Source organism: Fistularia commersonii, chromosome 14, assembly GCF_037954325.1.
Source record: "Fistularia commersonii isolate RoL2024-O1a breed Wild chromosome 14, RoL_Fcom_v1.0, whole genome shotgun sequence".
NCBI lineage: Eukaryota > Metazoa > Chordata > Actinopteri > Syngnathiformes > Fistulariidae > Fistularia > Fistularia commersonii.
In genome coordinates this window covers 9,801,361-9,828,293 of record NC_141297.1, presented here as the reverse complement: position 1 = coordinate 9,828,293, position 26,933 = coordinate 9,801,361, and the positions used below count along the sequence as shown (strand labels likewise).

The window sequence follows — 26,933 nt, the reverse complement described above, 5'->3', positions numbered from 1 at the left end:
TTAGCAAGATGTGCAAGTTAAAGTTGAGTGCAGCTTTGAATATGCAACTCACAAAGAGCAGGTGTGGGTTGTTTGCAGTCAATTTAAATAGACAGATACGTTACAGGAACAATTGAGTGCTGCTCTGGCACTTTTTTTTTTCATCAATTCTGTGTTTTTGCACTGATAACAACAGCCTTAGGGTAATGCCACTAGTTTTCAATTTAACATTAAGACTTGCAACCTTCCAAAAAAAAAAAGAAAGTCTGAATAATGTTAAAATCCACCTTTGGATTAAAAATACCATTATTTATACATAAAATGCAAATCAATTATTTAAGAATTATAGAATGGGTTTTTCTGGATTTTTGTTTTAGATTGTGTCACTCACAGTTGAAGAGTACCTATGATAAAATGTACAGACCTCTACATGCTTTGCAAGTGGGAAAACCTGAAACATCAGCATTGTATCAAATACTTGTTCTCCTCACTGTATGCAAGATGAACTAAACATGTATCGCCTCATATCAAAGTTAACACTTGTACGTTTTGCGAGCTAATCTATTATGGCGAGGTAAAAATGCCAACAGTGATTGATGCAAGAGATGCTGACCATACTGCAGCGTGCGACACTGAAAGCAGTTCGGAGCCACATTTTGGCTGTCCAGGATGTCAACCACTAGGCTCCATGCTTGCCCTGCACTTAATTTTGTATTTTAGTTTTGTTATGTGCTTTTGTCGTAGTCTGATCCCCTGATTTCTAATTATCTTCATTTGATAAAGGAACTTCTGTACTCCACTAATTGCATGGTGCTCTGCCTGTTCTGTCTATCACAGAAGGTCATTCTTTATGTCTTGTCCTCAGATACATTTGCACATTGTAATTGGCCACTAATCAGATAAACCCTTCACTATGACCTCTAACCCTGACTGTAACCATCACCTTGAAAAACCACAAATGTCTTCAATTTCCCTGTTTAAACAACTTAAGCTGGTTCCTAAATAGAAGCACAGAATGAGTGGATTTGAATTCGGAACTCGTAGCATCCTGTTCTTTGATCTGAATAGAGCCAACTCACAGCCTCCTCTCCATATGTCCATATATAGTGTGTGCGTGATGCATACACAGCCTAACCCCCACTAGTGGACCATGTGTCAGCTTCAGTACCATTGTCACAGTTAATATCCAAATTGACAGTAGGTTGCTTGCGTGTTTGTCATTAGATGTGTACCACACACAATCAATGTGTCAATTATTGTCTCCCAGCATTATATAAAAAGTACTTTTGCAGCATGCATGTTGTATTGATGGTCAAGCTAATATTATAACAGGCAGTTGTTGAGCTTCAACCTAATATCAAGCCAAAATGTATATTATATATACAAAAAAGGTCAAGATGTCAAATTACAAACATTTCGGACTTCCTTAAATGTCTGGATATAACAAATCTCAATTTAATTGTCATAATATTGTCTAATTCTATATATTCAACAAGCCAAATGATTGAAAGTGAAAGAGGAAAAAAAGGATGTTCTGAAAACATTGAGCTTCAGGAATATTCCACAGACATACAACGACCTGCCCCTATCAATGTCAAATATTTTGTCTGCATTACTGGACAGATTTCTTTTTGCATAGACCAGTTTATGATGATGAAATTATGCTAGACAACATGGCGAGTATTGTGATAATTCAACACATTCTATCATGACTCCCATCCATCTCACCCTGTCTCTCCAAAGATAGATGGATCACAGGCTGTACTGAAACAGCTGTCACGCCAATGGCCCTCTCACTGTCTTTCATGCATAATGGTTTTATATATAGACATGCAGCAGATTACTTGTGATGTAACATCCTCTAAATGGGTGTTGAGTGGCTGGAGTGTTGGATTGATGTCAAAAAGGTCAACAGTAAACATTAACACCAGCACTGCCAGGTGATCAGGTGCTCCCTGTTCCCTGGAAAAAGGAGAAAATAAGAAATCCAGTTGTAATGAAAAGTTGGAATAAAATGTTGTCTGACCATTAGGTGTTATTTATTTAAGTTTAAGTTGGATAAATTGTATTGAGGTTTGGTGGCCTGGGACGAATGGGACGAATGGGATCAATGTATTAGTTTTAAACAGTGATAAGAAATTGAAATAATGAATGAATGAATGACTTTATTTATAATACCACTTTTTTAATATCAGGTCACTTTGCAAGAGTTGAAACTGTCATTTGGATTTTTTTAAACTCATACATAAAAAAAGCGCATTAAATGATTTCTACCTTCTAAAAAGGGAAAGAGTGTTTTTAATGTAATGAGATGGAAACCACATAGAGATCTAATGTTCTTTCCTTAGTAAAGGTATTGATAGTGTATCCAACAGAGAGCAAATCACAGCATAATGTGTTTTCCAGATCATTGCACACCACTAAAAATAGAGGCAAGCGCGGCACAAAGCTTGAAAGATAGGTGTTCCTAGCCTCTATGAATGAGGAAAAATTCCCTTTGGAAGATTTCTGCGTCAGGCCTCTGGCCTTTTCGTTCTTTTTGACAGCAATTGAGCCACCCTTCATTGTTTTGGTGGTGGTTTTTCCCCAATATTTCCCTATCTGCACAGGCTTCTACACAAACACAGCAGAGTACTAAGCAGTAGAATTCCCCCCACGGATTTTAGGGATTATGCACTAAAAGGGGGGTGAGTACCAACCGTTTATTCATCAGGTGGCTGGAAACATGACTGAATGAATCATTGATGCTGACCGTATCTGCTGAGCGTGTAAACGGCTTTCAAATTTACAACACAAGCTTCTCCCATTCATTCTTTCTTCATAATATAACCTTAATGCAAGATAATATGATCATGTGTAAATGGCAAAGACACACACAAACACACACTCATGGACACACAGTACCAAACTGTATTTTCTTCCATCACTGACCTCTTGGGACTTTTGCCCTCGCAGATTTTATCAGAGACCTATACTGTATGTCCAGACAGCAATTAAGTCTGTGCACGCGTGTGTGTTTGTATGCGGGTGCACCAAGTGCGTACATCGGAACAAGAATACACTTGTTAAACACGATCACAAACCCAACCGAACTCAAGGAAGTCTACAAGGAAGACTTTGTTTTGAAGACCAACTGCCACTTGTAGAATGAAATTGCTGTTTTCTCTGAGGGTGTGTGCGGTGTGTGTATGATTAGCGTAATTTTGCACACACACATTGTGCACATTCGCACACGTACATACACATTTACGCTGTTCCACTGGTTGGCACCCTGTCTGAATACTAATTTCATCCTATAGCTCTGTTGCTGGGTAAAAAAAAAATCTTCAATGGCATTGAATTCCCCCAAGATTCCTTTAGCATTGACAAACAATGCTGCTCTTATAAGAAGTCAAAGGCTGACAAAGTATTCAAGTCAAGGAAATTATAGAGGTGAAAACAGGGGATAAAAGCAAGAGCCATTAAACATGCTGTGGTGAACAAGACCTATTTATAAAAGCTGCAACTGTTTTTTTTAAACCTACTCCACACCAGTGAAAAATGTGGGGCAAAAACACTCAGATAAATTTTCCGCATGACAACTGGCACATTGGATTAAGTATGAATAATCTCTGTTGCGATGCTGTATTTGATCCAAAACCGAATTGTGAGGCCTCTTCCGGACTTATCCCAAAATTCAGATAGCATCAGATCCCTGCCTCTTCTTTTCATTGACAAGGGTGAACCTATCCATCTTGAATTTAATTCATGTTACATGCTTCTCCTGTATTTATGTCTTTGTGTCTTCAGGTGGGACTGCTTGACTATGAAAAACCAACAATGTGGTATTTCAATCTTTTCTGTACAAATATTATGATTGCCCTTGGTGTGGGATATGTAGAAAGGCCGATACTAAAAAAAATAAACCCACTCCGTACCAAGTACCAGATTGTGAATTATGATTCATAGCATTTGAATAGACCATTTGGAAATCATTACCTGGAGAACTCCCTTAAACAGAAATATAAATAATGCATTTTGACCCTACTGTTTAATAACTAAAGTAATAAGGAATTACTTTTTCCCCTTAATGAAAATGAGACTCCATGGTTTGACTGTTTACGTATGTTTATTTTCCCACAACATGAAAACAGAGGAACATGGGGTGCCACTGGTCAGAGTGAACGGCACAGTAGGGCATTGTTCCTGTCAGCTGCACACACACACACACACACACACACACACACACACACACACACACACACACACACACACACACACACACACACACACATTCACTCTCTGGCACACAGATGCACTTCCAACACATAAGACTGTGTATTATGTTTATATTTTTTATATGCACGGTGAGACATGCATATAACAGCATTAAATAAAGTATGCATTATGTAAATGCACAATTGTATAAGCACTGTACCTCAGAGATGCATGCATACTTGATCCAAATTTAAGCTCAGTGTTACTTTTAATTTAACTTTCTTTTAATTTTAGTATTTATTTATGGCCATTATCCTATTTCGATATATATTTGAACATCTGTTTGTATCATAATTTTGCTTTGCTTGTGTTCTCTCTCGCCTCAGTCACTAAACCAACTGGGCATCAATTTGACATAAGTGTGCTCTGCTGCCTTTATGACGCGGTGTACTGTTTTCGGTGTAATTTTTATTTTGAACGGACATTATAAGTATAAAATGAATGAAATATTAAGAAAATATCTTCTCTAATATTTTTCTTTCCTACATTTCTTGTCTTCTGCCATCCTTTTTGTTTGTCCTCCTAGGTGGCAAAGGATGTATCAATTCGCCTCCACAGCCAGCTGGACAGCGGTGAGAAGAAGAGGACTCGTCTGGAGCAGGAGAACGAGGAACTGAGGGTCCGACTACAGGATCTCGAGGTCGCCAAACAGGTTCTGCAGCAAGAGATTGACAAGGTAAGATCTCAGTACTCAGGAAAATGTAAAGATTCCAAGTCTAGCTGGAAGTTTTTCTCCAAAGCTATACTTTGGTTAAGAGTGCAACAGTTTCTAGTTGAAAGAAGATCAGCTTTTGAGATGAGCTTGAAAAGGCTGCTTGTCCTGACGTCAATATTTGCACAGCATCTGTCTGGGAAGTAATAGTAGTAGCCATCCAATGTCCTGCGATACCATTTAGCAAATCTGTATTTGTTGAAGAGTATTCAGATCCAAATTCAGAATAAAGTGTCTGTTTGAGTTTGAACCTAACTGGACAAAACGCTGTGGTTTGGGCAGATCCTTATTTAGCCTGTTGTCCTTTCTGCCTATTTGGACAAAATACTGTTTACTGCATTCTGTCTGCTTGAAAGCCAAAGGACAGCCTGTGTTCTCACTTAGTCTTGAATTCAACCCTGACACTCTGCTGCTACTTTAGGGACCTCTGTTGTTTCAACAAGTTGAGCTCATAATATTCTGCAATGCAAATGGTCATTTCTTCATCTGGGTCAAAAAGAAATGTTGATAGAATAATTGTAGTAGATAGTAGGATTTGGTATTTTACTAAACAAATCTTGTACTTGCTGACTAACCTTTTTCAATGTTTTTCATTCTGAGCTGTGTAATTAAACTGTTAAATAACATTTTTTTTTCATTTATAATAGTCTGCTTCTTTGTGAGTATTTGAAGGGCTGATATTCATAGCTTTGGCATAGGACCTGATGTCGGTCAGGGTTGGATGGATGGCTGGGTTGCTGGCAGAACACATGGCTCTGTCGTCTCCGCTCTGGTTTGACTGCCCTCCCTTCAGTAGAAATAGCAGCTGGTTCAGTGGTTTTAATTTCTTTAATCCTGAATGATTGACAGAATCTTGATTGGTTACATGAATATAAGAAACTTTATTTGTTCCCGCAGTAGGTATTGCAAGTGTTTAGCATGATATCTATGGAGGGCTGCTTCATTAGGAATGCTGTTGTTGAGAAGCAGCTTCCTGTTTATGTTTCAACTCACATAAGAGCTTTGAATGGCGACTGAACAGATGAGTTTCCAAGCGTTGTACTGTGAAATTCATTTAATATGTATGTTGCTGTTTTGCTTTGAAATTGGTTTTAGAAGTGACAGTAAAGGAACTGTTAGTCCCAGGAGTGTCTTTTTTCTGGGCTGCAAACAGTTTCAAACTTTTCTTTTGATGGTGTCAATAATAGTTTTCCCCTTATCATAAAAAAACATTCATCATGTTATTCATAACAGTGTAAATAAAATGCAGGCACTCTATTGGTTAAACAAATATTTTACTACAATCCATTCCCCAAACTGGTTTTATGATCCCTGTTCCTGTTTTTTTAAAAACTTACCAGACCTTTAAATGTAACTATGGCGCTGCCAACAGAATCTGGACTTTAAATTGGATCTCAGGAATAAATTTTCCCAAAGCTCAAACAGCTGCTAAGTTAAATGCATTTGAATAATTTCCTGCAGTGTAGCAGCAAACTCTTTCAACACTTCATGCTAGTGGTTATATTCAGTAATCCCCTCCCTCACTTATCAGCCGTTGCCTGCTTTTTTTCTGTGGTTTCTGGCTGTGTGATAACTGTCTAACGTTCTTTCATAAACTGTGTCTGGATCTATTGTACAGAGTTATGCAAACCCTGCCTGGATGGGAATTCTTCACATGGCTGCTATGGTTCAGGGAACTGTGTTTTTGTGTGTGCTCACCCGCAAAGGAATGTCTCTCACCCATTTGTCTCACCTTTGATTATATCAATACAGAATTCAAATATGTGCCACCTCCAAAATTTTGGAAGAGATAGGAGGAAATTGCACCCCAGAAAGAAACATCAAATTGCACAGCTATAAGCTATACCCCAAAATAAGTTCATAACAGAAAAACTGATTGGATGTAACTGCAGTGAAAGGAGGAGTGAAAGGGGATGTACAGACATTGAGGGCTGCAGTGATTCACAGGTATAAAGGTGGTGTTTGAATTATTGATTTTGTTGTGCCTGTGGCTGCAGGCTTCAGTTTATATCGATATTCTTTAATAACTACAATGCTGTCCTGTCTAGACCTGAATTGTGCTAGTGGCAGCCTTTGAGGTCTTACTGGGAGTGGAATTGGGCTCTACTTATAATTCAGCAACAAACTTTTGACATTGTTTTTTTTTGTTTTTGCATTGTTCAAAGCACTTTACAAAGTTCCCCCATTCATCTAGCAGGTTCTGTATCTTTTCTTAAAACACTCGGGTGAGAGAGAACCTGGGGGTCGAACCTGCAGGTGTTTTGCTTACTGGGCAAGAGCTCTACCCCCTGGGACTAATTGGGTATGACTAGAGAGGGATAAGTCTCAGAAAAGGTAACCGAGCAATAATACGATTTACAAAAGAAACTAGAAGATGCTGAGAAGCTGAAAACTAGCAATAGCTACATTTTTTATTCATGGGTGTGACTTCCTCTTGAGTTCATAATCAGTAAACAAATCAGCGATTTTTGACATGCAAGTACAGTGGTATCGGTTCTCTGCAATGCATTCTCATGTGAGCTGCTGCCCCACCTATTTGGTCAATTTCCTGGCCAGTGTGTCATTTTTTTCTTTGTTTCAAACATATCCATTTAAAAAATAGATAGAGAAGATCAGCTTAGGCTAGTGACAGACCATAGCTGACCTGAAACATGACAAAGTCAGGGACAGCATGGCTTAGGTGATAAGAACGGTAGTCTTGGAACCAACAACTTCCTGGTTCCATTCCCAAACTCCTCCTAACCTGCCCAAGTATTGTAGAGCAAGGCAGTAAAAAGTAAACATTAAAAAAAAATTCTGTTGTTCCTAGTATTCTTACTATGAATTGAATTGTGTCTGCTTGTGTCCGATTTCCTTCTACAGTCCACAAATATGCAGTAGGTTCATTGGAGACCTAAATTGCCCAGACATGTGAATGAGAAAAATAAACAAGCAATTGGTCCGATTCAGATTCAGATGTAGTTGCTACTGTTAATACTTAATACTAGAAATGCTGACTCAAACTCTGATTGCCAGGGATGGTAGGTTAGATAATTGTCAATCAGCAAAGTCATTATTTGAATCTGGAGAGTCGTCTATGTATGCATGTGTTTGTGTGTGTGTGTGTGTGTTTTACCTATCCAGCCCACACATAAATCTTCTACCTATTTAGTCAGTGAAAAAACAACAAAATTGGGTTGAAGAAGAACAGGGGGGTGTACATTTCTTGTTCGCTTCTTGGGTTCCAATCCTTCCCTTATAGACAATTATCTCTCCCTCCTCCATCCTTGCACCCACTCACTTCATCTATTTCCCATTTATTATCACCTTTTATCCTCTCTCCTGCTGTTTCGATAGAGACCCTGAGAAATGCTGATGTGGGGATTTCTCTATCCTGTCATCCACGCTCCTGTCAGTCTTGTCCCCCTTATTTGCTCCCCCCCTTCTCTTCCCCTTGCAGCTTCTCTCCTCCATACCGCAAAATCCTGCTCCCCCCATGCTTCTCAATTTTTTTTTCTTTGTCGCTTCTCCAATACCCAACCCCCCACCCTTCCAAAACCATTGATCCATTCCAACTGTTTGACCTCTGAAAGAGGCAAGGTTTCTGGAGGTAGAGGAGGCAAAGTGATTGAGGGATGAAGGACAAGAAGACAAAGGAGCCTCTTGAGGTTTGTGAGAAATAGACAGGGCACATATATCTAGTGTTCCTCAGGGTTTTTTTTTTATCTGAAGGTGAGGAAGTATGGCGCAAAGAAGGACAACTGGGTTTTGGGCTATTCACTAATCACTTTCAGAGGTGCATTCTACTCAAGGAGGGATGAGTTGACAATAGATGATTACGAGGACATGGTTCCTTTAAGGAAGCCAGTTGCCCAGGTGAGAAGATGGGCAGTCAGAGAGAGTTGAAGTCGGCTCTTGAAAGCAGTTGATAAACAATATGCTGCTGCGTTGTCATTGTGAGAATTTGCCTGTAGGTCACTGTTTGCAATTTCCACAATGTTTTGTCTTTTACCCTCTGTTTTTTTTCTTTGCATCCAGTCAAACCACCAAATAAATGTTAATCTGCAGCTTACCACATTATTTGTCACTGTAGTGATTATTTTGGGGGCTGTGTTAGAGTAAATGTCCAAATTATATTAGTGTTATATTTTGTGCAGGGATGCCTTTCTGTGCCAGTCTGGCACGAGCATTAGTCCCTTGGACTTGTGGGATTAATAGGTGGGACATGTCTATTGTAGTTTGTAAGTCTAACTACAAATGTACCGTAAGTAGACAGACCTTAAAATTACATAAGACAGCCAGATGAAAAAAATCTACATCCAATATCATGTTCCTATTGAGCATGCAGTCTAATTGGATATTTTATTTACCTGGCTGCCTTACTGTTAACCTGTCATTGTTGTACTAAGATGTAAGGCTACCTTGCACAGTGATAGGGAGATGGATTCATTATTGTTGTTATCTTCAGTAAATTTAAAGGGAGTGCTATACAATTTGCATCATTTTGATCATTTTTCTTTGTCTATGCTATCAGCAGCTCACTCCGATGTAAATATGAAAACAACCTGAAGCCCACATATAAACAAAATTGAGCCAAGTATATTGTGATTTATGTACCATCATGCCCTAAACTTCTTTTTTTTTATATAATGAAGAGAAGGTGGTGAATCAAGTAGAATGGTGTCTTACTGTCATAGCTAACCCATGAGCAACTTTTTTACCTTGCCCTTTGCAGTTTTATAATATGAAAGATGCTTTTAGATGCCAATTTCTACATAAAATTATGACCTATGTGACAGTCCACTGTGTTTATTTTATTGCTTAACACACTTGGCTGCACTAGGTCTGTTTGGTGGAGCAAGGGCCTGTTTTTTTTTGTCTAAACTGTAATGTGCAGCCAACATTTACATTTTGCAGTACTAAGTACCGCTAAAATCCTATTTTGTAGCTACTTAGTTACAAGCTTGAATCCCTGTTGACCTCTTGACTGCTGGAGAACTTGACCAAAGAGCTTTCTTTAAGCTGTGGCTATATTACCCTAAGGTGACTTAACACAACAGAGACAGAGAGGTTATATGGAGGAGAAATTGACAGGAAGATATGAAACAAGGAGTGAAACCATTTCTCTAAACTGCTTACAATTTGATTTTTTTTTCCTGTTTTTTTTTTACACACATATATATATATATATATATATATATATAGAGAGAGAGAGAGAGAGAGAGAGAGAGAGAGAGAGAGAGATTTATGTGCATGTATATATATAACAGAAATAATCAGGGCTAGGAATTTAAATGAGGTAGAGCATACAGACTAAAAGGACAATTTTACAGTAATGGGGGAGTGAAAAAACAAAGTAGTGATGGGGCTGACATCGAGATAACAGCTGTAATTGGAAAAAAAATCCTTGGTGACTGAAGGGTGAAGGGAATAATGCAGCATGTCACTCACTGATTCCCTTCTTCAGCCCCTCTCACACTGTCACTGCCCATTTCTTTCTATATGCTTGGCTCTGTAATGTATATTTTCTTTTTTCTCACTGTGTGAGCTTAAAGACCCCTGCCTCAGCTGAAGGTCATTTGAAAGGTTATGTTTCTGTGTGTGTGTGTGTGTGTGTTTGGGTGGGTGGGTGGGTGGGTGTGTGTCAATTCCAGCACAGTAAGGTACTTTAGAACTAGTCCACCCTGTCTGCTCTGGCAGATACAAATATAATAAAATAGACATTTTTATGAAGGCTTCCTCCCCCTGTCTCTCCTGCACTCCTACAATGCAACTGTGATTTATTTCATATACTCTCATGAAAAAATTGGATTTTTGGAAAAAGTCCTTCTCAATGCTTGCTCATGGCAACCATATACACTATATGGCCAAAGGTGTTCACTCACCCATCCAAATAATTGGAATCAGGTGTTCCAATCAGTTCCATGGCTACAGGTATATAAAATCAATCACCAAAGCAAGTGACATTTGTGAAAGAACTGGTCGCTCTCAGGAGTTCAGTGAATTCCAGCATGGAAGTGTGATAGGATGCCACCTGTGCAACAAATCCAGTTATGAAAATTCCTTTCTCCTAAATATTCCACAGTCAACCGTTAGCTGTATTATGAGAACACGGAAGCGTTTGGTAATCACAGGGACTCAGCCATGAAGTGGTAGGCCATGTAAACTGACAGAGCAGAGTCAGAGAATACTGAGGTGCAACTTTTTGCAAAGTGAATCGCTCTAGACCTCTCAACTTCATGTCGCCTTCAGATTAGCTCAAGAGCAGTGCACAGAGAGCTTCAAAGAGCAGCTGCATCCAAGCCATACATCACCAAGTGCATTGCAAAGTGTTGAATGCAGTGGTGTAAAGCATGCTGCCCCTAGATTCTTGAGCATTGGACCCGTTCTCTGGAGTCACGAATCGCGCTTCTCCACCTGGCAATCTGATGAACGAGTCTAGGTTTGGCTGTTGCCAGGAGAACAGAACCTGTCTGACTGCATTGTGCCGTGCCAAGTGTGAAGTTTGGTGGAGGGGGGATTATGGTGTAGGGTAATTTTTCAGGAACTGGGCTTGGCCCCTTAGTTCCAGTGAAACGAAATCTTCAAGCTTCAGCCTGCCAAGACATTTTGGACAATTCCATGCTCCCAACTTTGTGGGTAGAGTTTGAAGCTGACCCCTTCCTTTCTAACATGACTGTGCAACAATGCACAAAGCAATGGTCCATAAAGACATGGATGACAGTCTGGTGTGGATGAACTTGACTGGCCTGCACAGAGTCCTGACCTCGAGCTGATAGAACATCTCGGATTAATTAGTGCGAATGCTGAGAGCCATACCTCATCGTCCAACATCAGTGTGTGACGTAACAAATGCGCTTCTGGAAGAATGGTCAAAAATTCCCATAAAGACACCCCTGAACCTTGTGGGCAGCCATCCCAGAAGAGTTGAACCTGTTATAGCTGCAAAGAGTGGACCAACGTCATATTGAACCCTATGGATTAGGAATGGGATGTCACTCAAGTTCATATGCGAGTCAAGGCAGGTAAGCGAATACTTTTGGCCATATAGTGTATATGTTTTTGCAAAATGTTATTGCTTTACAATTGTATGGCAGTTAACACTTGGTAGAGAGCACTGCTATTTTTATCTATCCATCTCCTGCCGCTTATCCTGCACTCAGGGTCTCCTATCCCGGCTCTCATCAGGAGAGAGGCGGGGAACACTCTGGGCTAGTCGCCAGTCAATACACATACATAGATCAGTCACTCACTCTCTTATTTGGGGCAAATTTCCCAATTAACCTGTTTTCGGACTCTTGGAGGAAACCCACGCAGACCCGGAGAGAACATGCAAACTCCACAGAGAAAAGTCCCTTGTCGGAATCGAACCAGGCTCCTTTGTGCCGTAAGGTCAAAGCGTTAATCACTGTGTCACTGGGCTGCCTGCACTGGTGTTTTCTGTAAGGAAAGAAATAGTAAATTACAGTTCTTTGATGGGTCAAACTGTGATGTTAACACAATGTTGTGGATTTCATTTTTCTTTCAAGCATCCTTTTTTTCACATTGGTGAAACCTCAACATGAAAAGAAGCTTAACTTGGTTTTTATTTTGAGTCGAAAATAATAAGAGATGCTAGCATATGGCTTACAGGGATTTAAATGTCACAAAAGCAAGTTGATAGAGTATTCAGTGGTACTGCCTCGAAAGGAATGTGAAACTTTAAGTCAAATTTAAATCCAGGCTTGAATTTACTTATCACTATTATCTACCTATCAGTATAGAAAAATGTTTACAATACGTTTTGTCTAATGTCCAAGAATTCACAGCTTCACTCTTAAGATACATTTTTGAAAAATACTTTATTCAAGAATCTCAAATTAAAATGTACTGCTCAAGATACACAAATTTTTGAATATTTTTACCTATTTGAATTCTCTTTCATAATTTTCCCAGTGGCTGCTGAAGGAAACTGTTCCCTGTTATTTCTGACTTTCAGGAAGTGCTGCCTATTGTTTGGTGTAGGGCAAGGTGTGTGTGTGTGTGTGTGTGTGTGTGTGTGTGTGTGTGTGTGTGTGTGTGTGTGTGTGTGTGTGTGTGTGTGTGTGTGTGTGTGTGTGTGTGTGTGTGTGTGTGTGTGCGCGTGTGCGTGTTTGCGCGCTTATTGGGGGAATGCATGGTAAAGACAGGGCGTTGACCCACGAGTAAGAGAAGTTGTTCAGTGTTTTTTCCTGAATCCTTGGTTGCAACTTCGGCACCTAATGTGAATTTTGCAAATGAAACTGGATTGACTGATGCACGTTGGATAAAGTTACCTTCTTTTCGAACAACAGAACATGTTAAACCAAATGATCAAGCATTTGAACAGTTTTTATTTATGCAATTAAATTTAAATGCTTCATGTAATTGATTTCAGGATATATTTATCCATCAATCAGTATAATTTAATTCAATAAAAATAAGAATACTCTGGTTTAAATACATGATAAAAACAGGATATTTCTGCCTGTTCAGTCATGGTGATGTATCCTTGTTGAATTTTGAACTAAAGACAAGCTGTTGAGGAGTGACCTACTAATGTCCTTTTCCTACTTACGCTTCCCAGTTTCAGTTTCATCCCTGCAAATTCCAGATTGCCCGCGATGATGCTGACATTGTAAAGAAAAGGTTAATAAGCTGTTTTACTTTTTTAAAAAGAATACATAACCAAATTGACAGATATGGTTTGAATTTAAAAAATGTAACAGGATTAGAAATCATGACCACATGGTGAATAACTCACCTCTTGCTTCTCATTCCAGGACCAATAGATATGTAAGTTTGGATCAATTGACAGAATGACCTTATCAGTTTTTCACAGCAGGCAGATCAAGACACCTATTTTTATTCCCTGTAGTTCATCTCTGGCCAACATATAGAAAGCTGTGTGTTTTCGGTATGAACCGCATGTTGTTAAATGGGTCAGATCATCAAGGCAGCTCAGTTCTAACTTATATGGGTCACAGTGATTGATTAGAGTTAAGATGGTCTAAGAAGAACAGGGGAAATAGCCTCAGAACTCTGGACTGGTAATATATGAATGAGAGAAAATAATTAAACTAAAACTAGCAAGATAGGGGAGATTAGAATGAGTGAATGATGAATATAGAGGTAAAATATGCAGATTTATGAAAGAGATGACAAAGATCTGCAGAAGGTAAAATTAAGTGACAGATGAGACAATAAGAAATGGAAGCAGACAAAGAGAAAGCAGGGGAATAATAAGGAAATATGAAAGGCTGATAGACAAGCTGTGGAAACTTGATATGAAAGTGAGACGGAGTGAAATAAGATATGTACAGTAAGGTTTGAAAAGAGAGATTAGTACCAAAAGATGATAAATTTAGCATTAAAACTCCAGATGGAAAAGTGCATGAAGATATATTTAAAACAAAGAGGCCAGGAGAGTAAGGTTTGGAAAAAGAAACAAAATTCGACAGAGAGAAGAAGTGAAAGACAAAAGTCAGGGAAAGACAAAGGAAAATCTTGCTAGAAGCGTTTCTGGGTCGATTGGAAACCTCACAGCTTCCAACGGGATAGACAGAGGCTATGCATGCACACACACACACGCACACACACTCAGGTTCATATGATACCTACATGTACACTGTAATGTGTAGGAGTGTCCTTTGGGGAGGGAGAGAGAGACAGAGAGAAACTGGGAGAGAGAGGAGTGTAAGAACAAAGAAAAATCTACTCTCCATAGTAAAGCAAGCATAGAATCTACTAAGACCACGCTTCATGTCTCTGCATATTCAGATTAAGAGGAAACTAGTGTGGTATAATGTATACAATGTTTCATTTTAACAGATTTAAATGAAATCAAAAATATTGAATATACATTTTTGTAACCTGCACTAAACATTACAGTTTAACAAAATGATATTCTTCATAACCATTCTGTTAAACAGCACATTTGAAAGCCTGGTCGGGATTTGCCACTGGAGAACAATATGATGCAATTTGTAATTTTTTTCATCAGATTATAATAATGTGTTATCTCTCCATTACAAACTCACCAACGGCAGCAATGTAATATTTTGCATTTAAAAAATATTTATTTATTCTAGTGTGACCTGAAGGGTGTGTATCTCTACATTTATCACTTGCAATTACCATATCTTAAATTTTAATCAATTCATGGTAAACTGTCAGAATCACACTGTATGATTTAAATGTGCTTATTTCTAATTTTGATAGATATTTCCATATGCTTAATGTGACTTACAATCATGTTAAATATTCCTTGATTACTCATAAAGAATACAATCTTCAGCATTTGTACATAAATGTTTTGCAAGATGTGGTGTTTATAGATCTATAACCTTATGTTCGAATTGACTTGCGTTCAGCAGTCAGCCAGAGCCACAATTCCACAGGTTTGCTAATTCCTAGTATGTAAATTATATATAAAATGGAACTTGATAAAAAATGTCAAATTGAATGTTATTTTCGGTTGCATTCTGCTAGTCAGAAGTCAATGTCAAAGTCAATGATAGTCAAAAGTCAATTATATTTATTATTATGAAGAGAAGACGTTGTTTTGCAGTATGATCATATAGAGTTAGAGAACATAGTTAATTTTTGCCCCTTTTGTTATCCTAATTGTTTGGATGCATCTGTACTTTTACAATCCAATACAAGCTTTGCTACTATTGTAGTACCAGCACAATGTGCTTTTTCCACAGTAAATGTTGACATGGGCTATTTCCACAAACAGATGCTGCTGTGCATCATTCACAGTGGGGGCGTTTTTCATCCAAAAAAAAAAAAAAAAAAACAGGCAGAAATTAGCAGTGCTCCATGAAATTGAAAGAGAAGCTGATACATAAACTACACTAAATTGTGCAGTATTTCCCAGGCCTCAAATCTAATTGCAGGTACTAATTTGCACTAATCTCAAATGAACCCAAAAGAAGAACACATGATGCCTCTCTAAAAAGATGATCATGTTTTCCTCTGTGCTCCTCCCTTGTCACTCCCAATATTTGTGTTCAATTTTTTAGCAGTCAGATCGAGTGCAGGGGCAATTTCATGCCTCAGTTGTGGGAACATGACTGCACCAAGACACCTCATTCGCCGTAGGGCTGAGATCTAGTTGAGTAACCGAGGGTCAGGGAGACGACTGGGGAGAAATAACACTGAACACAAGAGGGAAGACCAATAAGACAGAATTAGGTGGGGATAAACAGAGGCATTGAGTGAGTGATAACTATAGGCAGCAGTCAGCAGTAGAAACCTGACAGACAACAGCCTTGTCTTTTATCTGCTGTGTGTTTGATATGAAAGAGAACATGCATAGAATATAAAAAGGGTACTACAAAGAAACATTGTTTCGTATTGATTTCTCATCAGACCTTGCAAATTGATATTTTGCATATAAACGATCTAAAGAACAAGTTTGCTCTATCTACGTTCCCAGCTGAACATCAGCATTTTAACTGGTTAAATGTGAAGGTGAAATCAATGTCAGGACTTTTGAGGCTTACTTTTTAAGCATCTAATTCGCCGCTGTTTTCCAAAAATGCTAAAAAAAAAAAATTCTGGATGGATGTGAATCATTTGTGAAATCTAGTGGGTTTTAAAAATCTCAAATTTCTACTGGGTTATAACGTATGTTTAATTCTTCTTGGAATAAGATATCTGAACCACAACATTCTGATGACTGATTCACACCTATCTGGTTTTCAGTTTATTTTCGGATGCAAATTAAAGAATCCCAAGAAAAGAAGCTGAGCCTTCCCAGTGGAAAAGCTGGAACTTGGCTGTATTTCACATTTCTAGTAAACCCCATGAATTCCAAAATGAATGTTAAAAATGATTAGAAATATGATCATTCAGGTGGAACAGGCTTGCTCCTACTGAATAAGCGGCATCTTGGTCTAAAGCCTTTTTAATACACCTCGTAAATGCTGACCTTTTACAGCAAGACATTATGTTCTAGTGCTAATGCATCAGCACAAAGTAATTTCTAACACCCACGGAAGGATGCTGGGTCAGTTGACGTGCACACCTCTAGACTTGACGAGAAGTAAACCTTAAGTGGTTAAGGTTCTAGTAAACCAGAATCGCACAGGAAAATCATGTTGTCTTGAACCTTGATGCAATGATTCCGTTTCTGAAGGATAAAGAGCCACTGCTATTCTTGGGTGGGAAAATGTCACCAAGATTTTTTTCTTTTTTTCTCAACAGCATGTTTCTTGCTAAAAGCATAACACATCATACTTTCACTGGCACAATCCTAGTCTAATTATAATGTGATCTGTCATATTAAGGCTCTTCCTAAAATGGGCTAGACTAAATATTTCCATTTTCTGGTCGCACAGGGTTGACCCACTAGAGAGAAAACATGATGTGTGTTAAGTTGTGCCCTTGCCTCTAGTCTTTAATTTTCTTCTACCAATACCCTGTTAAAGAGAAATAGGGAATGGGCTGTGACTCACATTTAGTGCTACAGGCTTTTACAAATGCTTCACAAGCCCTCACCTGTATTTACAAGGTTTGTGTTCTTACAAGAAATGCAGATATATTTGAAAATACACTGTGCCATAACAGCTATTAGAATGTGTCTGTGCCAGTGCACCGTCATCTCACAGAGCTTTTAAACCATTTCAGATTGATTAACCTCAGCAAAAATGACAATTATTATCCATTTAGTGTTTGTCTACATTGTTATCGAATGATTTATTTGATAGGTCAATTGATGGAATACCTATTGATAGAGACACTTAGTAATGTAGTGTCTGTGTTCACATTAGCAAACTTGAATGACCAAGTGTGTATGGGGGAGGTTTGACAACATGTGTTGAGAGCCAGAGGACAAAGAAGAAAAGCAGCCATGTGAACAGACACCAGTTGGTGGAGGGCAACTCAGTTGTCGGAGGGTTTGAAAGAGCAGATGGATGATGGAAGGAGGAGGGGTTCTATCTCTTTCTATCTGTCTCTTGGTCTGCCATTAAGAGATTTACAAGTGTTGAAAGCTGACAGGAGTGCAGATTATATCACCTGTGGGGGTCAATGTGGGGTTTCCCTAAAAAGGTTCCACCTAGGGCTCCCTATGGAACTGTACAATAACACACACACTTTCTCACACACAACCACACTAGGTTTAATTGTATCCGTAGAAACTACTATTGCAATGGTCTGTATAAACAGACAGTTAAGCTGTAGCTTGGCCCTCTTCAGATTTCACCATGTGCTTTCCTGTCTGTTGTGTGTGTCTGATTTTAACCAGCGTTGCGTCTTTGAAAGTGAGTGAATCAGTGAGTGAATCGGAGCAGCTCTCAGTTCTTTAATTATATATGAAAACCGCGTCCCCATTTCAGAAATAATTTGCTCAACATCATTAAACTGCTAGTGTTGTCAATGTTTGCTACAACATGTCATGAACCAAATGCTCAAGCACGTATTTCTTACATCTGATGAATTTGTGTTTTCTGTCATTGTTTGTTTTTGAATTCAGTAAAAAAAAGTCACATTTATGTGTATTTTTTTTGATTCATCCACCCATTTTTAATTGCTCGACATCTAATGTCAGGAGATTGGGTTGCACCAGGGGCACGTAGCAGGTAATAGAGCACCACAGTTCATACAAGAAGCGAGTTTCTCATCACTAGGCAATATTCCGCTCTTCTCGCCTCTTCCTTCTATGCGCTTGTTTGTGTTTTTGCCACCCAACCCCCACCATCACATCCACTCCCCTCCCACCTCTTTCCATCTATCTGTCTGCTTGTCGCTCTCGCTCCGTTTTTCAGACACAACAGGCTAAAATGTGCGTCTGGCTGGACACCCATCTCTATCATTAACAAGGATGTGAAACAGGTTTTATTTTGAAAATTCACAAGATTCTCTATTCTGTTCTTGTGTTTATCTTCATGCTCATGATGACCACTTTTCTTGTATCTCAGGCAAAAATAAACCTAAAGGACCACTCCGATCAGGGAGCTATGTGTCACATTACTCTCACTGTGGTTAATGTGGGCTTCTGCTCCACTGCACTGCATGTAGTCTTGTGCAGCCCAGCCTTAGGTGTCATAGACGTCCCTCTTTTTGGCACAATGCAGCAGCTCCATTTAGGGAACCCCCAAAGTATGGCCACACCTGATGAAATATGAAATTCCTCCAGCTTGTAATGGTCCAACTACCTATGGGATATTCATTATGAAGTCTTGGCACCCCAAAACCTCTACACTTCAAAAAGGAAACTTGTTACCTTGTTATCACACTCTTTGAATACAGTGGATCCCAAAAAAACATCGTATCCTTTTTTTGCGCTATGATGCGCGTACATTTTTCCTTGGTGATATGCACAACATTTTCAGTGTCATGAATTAAACCTCAGTAGATAATTGCTAATCTGCTCAGCAGACAGTGCAGAAACACCAGACTGTCTGGGACTGCACCGCTGGTTTCCCAGCGAAGGAGCTGATAAACAAGGAGCCTGGATGTAGCAGATCTCTCTGGCAGCCAAATCAATACAAGCATTTGAATTTTTTAAGAGGGTAGAGTGCCTTTGAATTTAATAGTATCATACAAGGAAAAAATACCAGGCTTTTTTAGCACAAAGCCCTGGTATGCATTTGGAGACTATAATATTAAACTCTCATCTGGCTAGGTTTTCTTAACAGTGGCAGGTTTTTCTGTCAGTTGGCCGGTTCACTTGTGAAGCCAGGTCCAAACATTCAAGCAGAAAGTTTTTGCCACTTCACAAATGGATGTCAAGCTTTTATTTTCTTGTTAAAGTGCTGCAGGTGACCTTGTCTTCCCAGTTTGATACAAAAGACTTATAGCACTGTGATTTATGATGCAGACTTTAATGGTTTGTGCATGACAGATGATGTTGTTTATCATGTTGTCTTGTATTTCCTCGCCATCCTGAGAGGTCTGTATAATAAGTGAGGTCTGTATAAGAGCAGTGCAGTCCCAGAGTTTCATCTCATTGCTAAGATTACTGTGGAGATGATGATGATTCCAGGTCTGGTTCAGTATGGGGAAAGGGATCTTGTGAGTAACCATCAGTAGTCAGATTTGGAAAAACCCAACAGCAAACATGTGTTTTAACCAAAACTTTTTTGAAGATGTGGGAAAATAGACATGGCCTAATGGCAAATGATCTAAACTTTAGGTCATTTGTCTTTCTCTGGCTTTAGATTCTCAAGTTCAGATATACCCATATAAGTGAGCTAATTTACTTTTATGATACAACCCAGAGTTAATTTCGGAAGCAATAATACTGAAGCCACAAGTAAATGATTCAGTGAAGTGCATATAACAGATATCTCAGTCTTGGGAGGAGGACTTTGGCTTAGCTGAACTTTCAACTCTTAAGGGACTGCAAATGTCTTGATGTGGATTAAGTATTCACAGCAACAGTATGATTGCATAATTTGGTATGCTCATGCATAACCAGCCCTCTCTGTCCACACAACATACAATGGTTCTCCACCCATCTAGGACACAACCCGCAGAATAATTTTTGTCATTTCAAAAAATCACCTGTTGGCCCGGATTCTTTCTCTGTGCTTGGTTGGCAATATATGGCAATCCATCATATCAGTAGATTTACACAAGGAAAGTCATCAAACACGCATTCTACTGGCTTCACCATGAATTCACCATTATCTGGATGACTGACAACCTCCACATATACATTCTAATAGCCGTTATACATTTTGAAGCTAATGTTGCCGTAGTCTGTATTTAGTACACCCATAATAAGTGAATGAATTAACAGCATCATGATACAGGGTCTAAAAAATGTGAACTGCTGTTGTGTAATATCTTTCCAAAAGAGGATAAGTAACAAATTCTATTTAGTTGCTTATTTTTGAGTAGAGTTTGTCAGACGAGCTGAACTCCTTTCAAAAAGAAGCCGGGTCAGTATTGTGCAGAGAAAAGCTTGAAGCATTTCAGATGGGAAATGACAAATAAAAAATAAGCCATGTATATTGAGATTTAAAAGATCAAACATACATATTTATAACTGACAGGAAAATGTAACGTATGAGGGAACTTGAGTCACCCTGTTTATTGCCTCTGGATGAAAGATTTACATTGAAATGATGGCTGATGTGTGGAGAGCTTTACTGATGATTTATGACGACCAGAGAACTTTGTTGTGTATCGACCCTCCTTTCCAATACTGTTCTGCAAGAAGCCACAGAGAGGATTTACATGCAGCAGCACTTTAAGTGTGTGTGTGTGTGTGTGTGTGTGCCTATATGAAATATAGGAAGACCTTTCAACATGTCATTGTATTACAAGCATTGTGCTACTGTTCTGGAAATATCCAAATACACTAATATACAAAGACTAATCTAGTGAACTAATGGATAACAGTGAAATATCCAATAATTGATAAGAAATTATTTAAATGGGCAAAAAATGTGTTTTAATGAAATCATAAATAAATGTATGAATTTTTGCAAGTATTGACATGCAACCTATCAAAAGAAATAACTTGAAATATTTTAGGATATTTATTAAAGTTAGATGGAATTTAACTCAATTCCAAGATGATTATTTTATTTATTTAGTCTTTGCAGATTTGTGGCGCTTATAAGGGTAAAAAAAAAAAAAAGAAAGCATCAGGATTGTAATCTTATCTTGACACTCCTTCTCGACTTATACATTTTACGTCCTCCCTCCTCTGTATTTCTGCTTTCTTCTCTCCTCGTCTTTGGTCTCCTGCCCTTTGTATTTCCCCCTCTTGTTCTCCTGCGCCTTTTCCTGATTCCAAATAGAGGCTCTCTGACATCATCACTGTGCTGCCGGCTGTTGTTGTGAAGTGGAAATGGAGACGTGGAAAGTGTGTAGCTGGCACCTCCCGCTGATGCAAGTCTGGCTGCACCGTGGTTGCTATGGCTACATTGGCGGTGTCGCGTGTTGCTATGGTTATCCTGCAGTGTGATGTCCCACAGCAGCTGTAAACCTGGCAGAGAAAGGAAAAAGATTTTGCTCTGAAATTAGATCTTGAATCCCATGTGTAATTTAGAAAATCATGGGTATGGAAATTCAAACTGTACTTGTACATTTTGCTTGGTTTATGGACATCTTTTCGCAAAAACAAGGTCTGCTTCACTACTTGAGCCCATTATTTTTAATGTTTTGGGAATGAATGAGTGTTTTTTTTTTTTTTTTGTCAGGTGCCTAGATTTAATATACAGTCTGTCCCCAAACATGAGATGTTTTTAAAGGACTCATTTTTAAAAATTTGAATGGTTTCTAATTCTTATATATTTCTGTTAATTTTTTAGTAATTTCTTGCCAGTTTTTGCATACTTGTCCTGATATTTGGCCACTATATATGTAAATTAATTCAGCTTTTTAGATTTTTTTAACAAATACTCACACTATTTCCTAAACGTAGGGAAATATCTATCTGACTTTTTACGTGTGGCTCATTGCTAATTGAATCAAGGCAGCTCAGTATGATTTCAAAATCAGTTTAAATAATATACTGATTACAAAAGAACAGTATAATGGTATAGAAACCAATGAAAAACCATATTGCAATATAAAACATTACATAATGGCATGACAAAAAAACATACCCATGATAAAATGCAGTTATACTTGATAAGTATAGTTCAGCAGAGGGACCTGTGGTACTTAAGAACTTTAATGCCACGTGGATAAACGAAAAAAGTCACCCAATGTTATTTTTTTAAAGATTCTTTGACTGTAAAAACAGCCTCATTACATCATGGGTGGGTTCTTTGTACCCAACAGGGATTTTTTGATAATGTTGATAATCTGAAGCCCCAGGCCTGTTATAATGTGTTTCCCTGATGATGAAGATAGTCTCCTAATTTGTCTGTTTCTAGTGTTTCCATGTCACTGTTTGTCAGTGGAGTGCCTGTTGCATAATTCACAGCTCTGTACTTCCATTGTGTTCCTCTCATTAGAATGGATCAGAGTGTTGTGTTTTGACAGGCACGTTCCTTCTATCTACGGCTCTCCTCTTCTAAAGTTCCTCTTTCACTCTACCCATCTACCTATGCCATACCTCTGTGCCGGACTCACTTTTATTTGTTTTATCTCGTTGTAATTGCAGCATTCCAGAGTGTTTCACAAATTATGAGTAGTTGAGTTGTGGGCGGTGTGTAATACAATACTTGAATGATTATCTATAGTGATCATCTCCAGATCCAACTCCACTGAATGTAAAAGCAGGCAGAGATATTTTGATTGGTGGTTTGCTCATAATAGCCGAGACACTTAATTGCTGGGTGTCAAGTATTTGTACACTATAATATTAAAAGACTTACTCACAGCATCACTTAAAGTGCTGGATGGCAAGTTGATTTATAAGTTTGTACGTGTGCACTTTGATATTTGTCTTGTCTTCTGTGTAATTTTTGTCCTTGTGTGAGATGCAGTGATTTGTGTAACTGGAGCGGATGGACAGAAACAAGAGCACATTACCTCTTTGTTCCTCTCTGTCTCTTTCATGCTTGTTTTTTCATGCTCTTATGATGATGACCAGGTTATATAAACTTTAATGCGTGATACTGACCCCCCTTCTCAACCAGGAGGGAGTAGGGTTTTCGCTGTGTATACAAAATAGGATTGATACAAAGTTTTTTAGGGGAGAGACCGGTGGGACAAGAATATAATTATCCACATAGCAACAGAATAGTTAAGCTAGGGAATATGTGTATTTTTTTAATTTTATTGCACTTTATTTACTCCTTGTGGGAATTTCTTAATTCTTTAACCCATCATGAACCATGAGCAGCTGTCAGCCGTGTGTGTGTGTGTGTGTGTGTGTGAGAACTCGGATCAATGCTGACAAAATTGAAAAGGAATGTAAAGGTGTCTAAAAGCTCCTCTGAGGCATCCCAATGCATTTTGAATTTTGCTGAACCAACAAAATTGAACAGTGCTATTTAGCTTCTGGTCTATGGTCGTCATGTGAAAAGTAATGTGTAAGGTAAAGTCTTGTACTATTCACTTTAATAGAAGTGAATTGAAAATGTTCAGATTTTGATGTCTAAATTGGAGGTTACATATATTTTTCCAGATTTATTCCATTAAAACTGTTTCAAGTTTACACCTTAACAACAGGGTACCAAGAAAAAGAAAACACACTATGAGAAGGGCTTGTGCTTAGGTGAAACATACATATTATTGAAACTATATTAGAAACTATGAGATACTATAGACAGATTATATATCAGCCTTCCATTTTATTGATCTATGTAGCTTTACTTTCAAATATGGAAATATGTGGAACAGAATAATTGTGCAGTACTGTGAACCTCAACCAGGTTTAGTTAAGCTAAGCACTAAGCTAATGTACTGCCAATAGCTGATTCATTACCAGCAAGCAGAAGTTACAGAATGTGCTTGAGGATGGATCCCAAGGGTGTAGAAATAGACAATTTTTATTTGCTGATCACTAGAGTTGTGTTATCGTAGCCGAAACCCATGGAGCTTAATTTTCCATTTTAATGTTTGGTCAATGCAAGACGTAAAACATAAATTATTGTTTCAAGTACTGGGTTTCTGATGTCACTGGTTTGCTGATCATTCACTTACAGCACAGTGGTGAGCTTTATTTAGCCTTTCGATGCAGAAACAATCATTGAATGGTTAATGGGGCAGAATGGAGCACCTTGTATCTGGTTCGCCACTGATGCAACCTCACACTGTTTGGCTGAGAAAGAAAGAAATAGAAGGATTATTATGTGGCGCTGGAAGGACTAATTGTGCAACTGGATGAATAGAAAATTGGCTTCAAGAGTTTCAGTGTTAGCAACTGGAGTCAAGGAGAGTGGGCGGAAAGGAGAAAAATCACAGAATCCTCAGACATCCTTCCTAAATATGTTGTAATGTCCATTTTCTGGTGGCTGAAATAAAAATACTGGATACATCTTAAATCCATTCTTAAATGGATTGTTGTGTGTGTGGGCTTGTGCATGAATCGTCAAAATCAAGCAATTTCATGAAAACTTGGAAAGGAGAAGACAGAGGGGTTGAAAATGAGTGGTAAATCTTGATCATGGCAATGATGTGTGGGGGTTGGACATGCTCAATGGAGGGGATGATTCCGTAATCCCATAGTGAAAGAGATTTATTTCTGTCTTTTTTTTATTTGAAAGTAGAGGACATCACACCATTATAAGGAGCACAGATCAAACAGGGAAACATGACCATTCCTTTGAGTTTTAGCTCTACCATAACTTTTTTTAAGTTACTTACCATAACTCTCCCACTGACTGCACTTTAAAAATTGCCTGCGTATTGGTTTCCCTCTAATGGTATCCTCTCCTCTGATTTGTTCCTCAATAAATTCATGACTAAGCACAAGACCTTAGCCATTCAGTTTAAAAAAAAAAAAAAAAAAAAACAGCCACCGACACATTTATCTCATCACATCAAATTGGTGACGGGGGATTTCTGAACCAGTTTGACAACTTTCACAACAATGTGAGAAATATAAAATCAGTTTAATCAAAATCACTTTTTTTTTATTTTATGTTGAAATTTTGTCTAATATTTCTCCAGTGTCAAATATTTCTCCAATAGACAAATAGCTCGGCAACATTAGGTTGGCTAAATAATTTCCCAAGCATGGGAGCATTAAAGGACATCTCATCTCATGTATACGTGCGTGTGCGTGCGTGTGTGCGCGCGCGCTGTTATCTGTGCAGCTATTCATCAGTGTTGTTGGTCAGTGGTCTTTAAAGAGGGGTGGTTTTACAAATATATATAGACTCAGTTTAAATTTAGATCGAGTGGTTGATCAAATGTTTAATTTTAGCACCGTCACAAAAAGTATTTGTTTATCTTTTGAAGTAAAACGTGATCGTGATGTGTATTTGTGCTCTACATTAGTCTTCTTCTGAATTTGTAATCTGAAAATTTGCTGTGACAGGTATGACCTTCTGCTAAACTATACTGTAGTAGTCTAATCAAAGTCTTGCAGTTGCTGCTTGGTGCCAAGAGCCGCTGTTCTATTTAGTTTTTTTTTTGAGCCGACTGTCTAGTGTTTATTGAACTGAATATAGGATAACAATTGGCTGCGTTTTAAATTGACTGTGAATTGTCGACAAGCCCGCCGTAGTCAAGATTTACGGGCCTGTAATGGTAATTTCCTTCCCTAACTGACCTGTTGACTTCTTAAAGCAGCTTGATAGTTCTTTCCTCAGTCCTCAGAGGGTTTAGGAGAGCAACTTCATGTTGTTCTTGAAAACTAAGGCCAAAAATCGCCTACTTGGTCACAGCACTGATTTGATCGGAGCAGTCAAGCAGAATGAAAGGATTTGGTTAGTGTGTGTTAGTGTTAGTGAGACAGAGGAAAACATATTGGCTGTGAAATGAGACAAGTGAGTGAAGGGTTCTGCTGTTAACTCATGCAAGAGTGAATCTATGTTTTTCGGTATAGATTAACATGTAAAGATCCCGTTTGTCAAATTATTCATGATGTTTATTTTATTACCCAGAAGAGGTGGGGAAACAATGGAAGGAAACAGACAGACAGATAGGTGATGTTAAGTAATAACAAAAGTAAACAAATTCTTCAGTAATACGATGTCTGGGGAATATCATCATATGCAGAATATTGTGTTTGAATATTGTGGGTTTTTTTTTATTCTTCATTTTTGGTTTGTTTTTGCTAATGAAATCAATTTTGCCCGTATTAATCACTTATTTTAACATTTAATTTGAAAATCACTAAGTGGGCTGTAAGTATTTTGGCTTTATCTCGCTAATAAAGTGCCTAACTGTACTAGAGTCAATACATTAGCGTGTGCAAAATTGCACAGAGTAAATTTGAATTTAGATATCTTCATTGAATTCCAAGTATGAGGTCTGGCATGTGATGAAAAGGGTAAATAACTGTAACTGAAAAGATAGTTTTACTTGGTATGAAAACAGTTCTTTCTCTTACTCCCCACATATTATCAGATATTTCTTTGCTCATTTCCCCTTTTATCGTTTGTAGGCTGGTAATGCGGCCCTAAATTTGATGTCCTAATGG

At 38.3% G+C, this 26,933-nt stretch overlaps 1 protein-coding gene across 2 annotated transcripts in view; it reads left to right on the top strand.

Annotated features, from left to right (window-relative positions):
* mtcl2 (microtubule crosslinking factor 2) overlaps window positions 1-26,933 on the top strand; it is an 83,940-nt gene that overhangs the window by 10,742 nt on the left and 46,265 nt on the right. For both annotated transcript variants that reach the window (XM_086159371.1, XM_086159370.1), the window contains exon 4: window positions 4,763-4,912. In XM_086159371.1, the coding sequence (XP_086015497.1) occupies window positions 4,763-4,912 (150 nt within the window). The remainder of the gene's footprint in view (window positions 1-4,762; window positions 4,913-26,933) is intronic.